Below are 3,285 nucleotides of genomic sequence, written 5' to 3' on the forward strand. Positions count from 1 at the left end.
GGACTTGGAGAAAAATTGTCAAAATACAATTTTGGGGGAAAAAAAAAAAAAAAAAAAAAGGACTTGGAGAAAAATTGTCAAAATACAATTTTGGGGGAAAAAAAAAAAAAAAAAAAAAGCATGCGCATGGTAGGTTGTAAATACATGGGATTTTTTGACCACATGAAGCCAATAGAAGTTGATTTAGAAAAGAAAGTGCTAAAGGAATTGGGGGGAAAAAATACCAAAGTGTTTCAATGGATTACAATGCAGTAGGATAAAAAGTCTCTATATTCATGATTCCATTAAAGTAGTTCTGACCTCCAGAGAAGAGAGAGTAGAAGCATTAAGCTGCTGTTTGAGCTGTAATTGATCCACCAGCAGTAAGCCAAGATGCATCTTGTCTTGGATAGCTATGGCCTCCTTATATTTACCATGGTATAACTCCAAGGTCTTGGCAAAAAAACTCAACTCTGTAAAACAAAGACAACAAGACAAATAAATAAAATAAAAAACTGCTACTTTCTACATGACTTACGAAGACATACTCTACAGTAATGTGACAAAGTACTTGGTACGCACTAAATTTTTTTTTTTTTTTTCTCGCAACATCTAAAGGTTTCAGATCATCCATTGAAAGTTACAGTTAAGCATGCAGATTACCTCTGTGACTGGCAGTTTTCAGTCTTTTGGATTGAGTCATAGTGCGGTAGATTCCTACACTTGACATAGTTTACAGAGCCCAAGGTCAAGAGTGTTATGCGCACCAAAATATTGTATATGACCAAACGAGTGAGGAAAAAAATGTGAACTTACTGCAATGTGTGTCTTTATTCCAATATTCAATAAGTTTGTAGATGCATGTCATTCTTCAGTTATACAGTTTATTTTTTAAAATTTGTGGGAAAGGATTAAAACAAAAAAACAAAAACAAAATCAGAACATTACCAGTCTTATTTACTCAAATGACATGCAACGTGTAGATCTAAATCTCACTGTACATATTTTTACTCTGTGTTCTACATGAAAGATTCAAGCTTAAGGCTTTGACACCAGATTGGCAGACTGTTAACTGCTGTTAAGTTTGTCAATATCTTACAAATTTTAATTTCTTACTATTCCAACAATTTATGGACTCAGCACAACATGGGAGTGCCGACGTAACCTTTCCCAATTTTTCTTTTTTACATTTAATGGATACGTCCAATGTGTTTTGTTGATGAAGACTTGATTTGAAAATTTGTTTCCTCAACAGAAAAAACAGAAAGGGTAGCCAGAAAATCTAAGAATAATAATATAACCTTAGAATTAGTACAAGCTACTTACAAAATGAATATGGGCTTGTGGTGTCTATAGTGTAGATAAAAATCATGTGCAAAACAGTGGACATAGAAATTTTTACATAAATTTTAATAACACTGAAACATGATTAAAATTAAAATAAATTAAACGATCGTTAACAAAAGAAGAAATCTTTAAAAATGTTCCCCTAAAATGTAATCTAAAAACTGTCCGTTGACTCTAATTATTTTGTCACAATCACCTGGTTCTTTTTGTTCCATTGCAACAAGTTCCAGAGCCTTATTCTTCTTAGCAAAATCCAGAAAATGCTCAAATGCGCGTGAAGAGACGTGGGCTAAATCAAAAGCTAAATGAAGTGAATCCTGAAGGGAAGTTAGAAAAACCCCAAGCATTAAAAAAGTGGATGTAACTACATAGAGTTTAAATCTGAACAAAAAGACTCCAATGAAAGAAATTGTGTAAAGACCTACCATGATCTTTTTAATGATACCTTGAAGGTGGATATCTTCCTCTAAGACAGTGTTCAAAGATGGACCACCCTCCAGTTCCTCCTTTAAGTGCCAAAAATAAACACATACATGCGAGAAAGGAAGCATTGAACACGTCGATGGTTTTATCAGACAAGAAATAAGACTATTGGCATCAAATTCACACCAGATCTCAATAACAACCCCAGTAATCCACACATGCAAAGATATGAAGCCAAGTGAGTCCATATTCAAGTTATGTGTAGTAAACTAGGATGAAAGAATAAGTAGTGGACGCACATCTTGAATTGTATGCGTTGCACGAAGCATTTAAAGACAGGAAGGCTTCAAGACATCCTGCATAGAAAAATGAGCCACGTGCATTGATGACTTGTTTCTGTTCTTTCACACAGATGGCATCGATTCTTAAAGACCCTCAGAGCATATTCTAAACATTATGATCCTTTCAAAAAATGTAAATTGGAGTCAAACTGGGTGTTTTCACATTTCACCATTCCAACAGCTTCATTTTCTTTTTTTGTAAGAGATTTACTGACTATTTGGGATTTATATCTTGTATAGAAATATTTACTATCCCATTAAGTTATTAGATGCCGGCACCATGTCCTGAAAAACAGCTCCGCAGCAGAATGTTTTCTCTTCCAAACATTACTGCAGACAAGGTGTTCAGGGCCTGTTATGAAGTTCCAATCCTCCTCCAAGCATGATGTAAACAATGGAATTGGAAAACATACATTTTGGTGCGACCAGAAAATACAAATGCAAAACTTTCTAAATACTGACAGATTATGACTATTTTGTAAGCTTTCTATGCCCTTCTTAATCTTCAATCCTCAATAATTATCCTGTCATTCCACTTTTTTAAACAAAGAAGTTATGGACTACTTTGTTTCAGTTTTTAAGCATCTGTATTCTTACAGAAATATGATGTGCATTTCATGTCGATATTAGAAATATATTAACTGAAAACAACATCATCATGTACCGTTACTATCTTCAACGTAAATACAATTAACTTTACATTCAACATAATAAAAGCTTTAAAGAAATGTCTAACATTTATAGGGGAAAACTTACTCTGAATATCTATATATATATATATATATATATATATATATATATATATATATATATATATATATATATATATATGTGTGTGTGTGTGTGTGTGTGATTAAGTTCATGACCATCACCTGTTCAAACTCTATCAGTGGAACCATTTCAGGGTCTCCTGTGAGGGGCATCAAAGACATTCCTGTATTCTTGAACTCCCTGATTAGTTCTCTGATGGCTTTCTGTATAAATTATACTTTAAATATATTACATATGTGTACTTGAAATGTGAAATATTACTTGTTGCAGGACATGCTAAGCAGACCTTAAAGTCTTCCTCGGAGGGCCTGAACGTCAAAACATTTAACTCCAGCAATAGCTCAGTTGTTAATAAAGGAAAGTCAGGAAGAACCTTTGACACACAAACAGACAAAAAAAAAAAAAAAAAAAAAAAAAAAAAAAA

The 3,285-nt window shown here is 33.2% G+C and overlaps 1 protein-coding gene across 3 annotated transcripts in view; it reads right to left on the bottom strand.

The window, feature by feature from the left end:
- Positions 1-3,285, bottom strand: part of LOC106961874 (dynein heavy chain 6, axonemal-like) — a 20,064-nt gene that overhangs the window by 6,680 nt on the left and 10,099 nt on the right. For 2 of the 3 annotated variants that reach the window (XM_015055952.1, XM_015055953.1), the window contains exons 9-13: positions 3,148-3,234; positions 2,963-3,064; positions 1,752-1,832; positions 1,523-1,643; positions 301-452 (exon numbers count right to left, since the gene is read on the bottom strand). In XM_015055952.1, coding sequence (XP_014911438.1) covers positions 301-452; positions 1,523-1,643; positions 1,752-1,832; positions 2,963-3,064; positions 3,148-3,234 — 543 coding nt within the window. The remainder of the gene's footprint in view (positions 1-300; positions 453-1,522; positions 1,644-1,751; positions 1,833-2,962; positions 3,065-3,147; positions 3,235-3,285) is intronic. The other variant, XM_015055954.1, reaches the window with a different exon arrangement.

Source organism: Poecilia latipinna, unplaced genomic scaffold (assembly GCF_001443285.1).
Source record: "Poecilia latipinna isolate Pla-1442-1.1 unplaced genomic scaffold, P_latipinna-1.0 Scaffold1345, whole genome shotgun sequence".
Taxonomy (NCBI): Eukaryota; Metazoa; Chordata; class Actinopteri; order Cyprinodontiformes; family Poeciliidae; genus Poecilia; species Poecilia latipinna.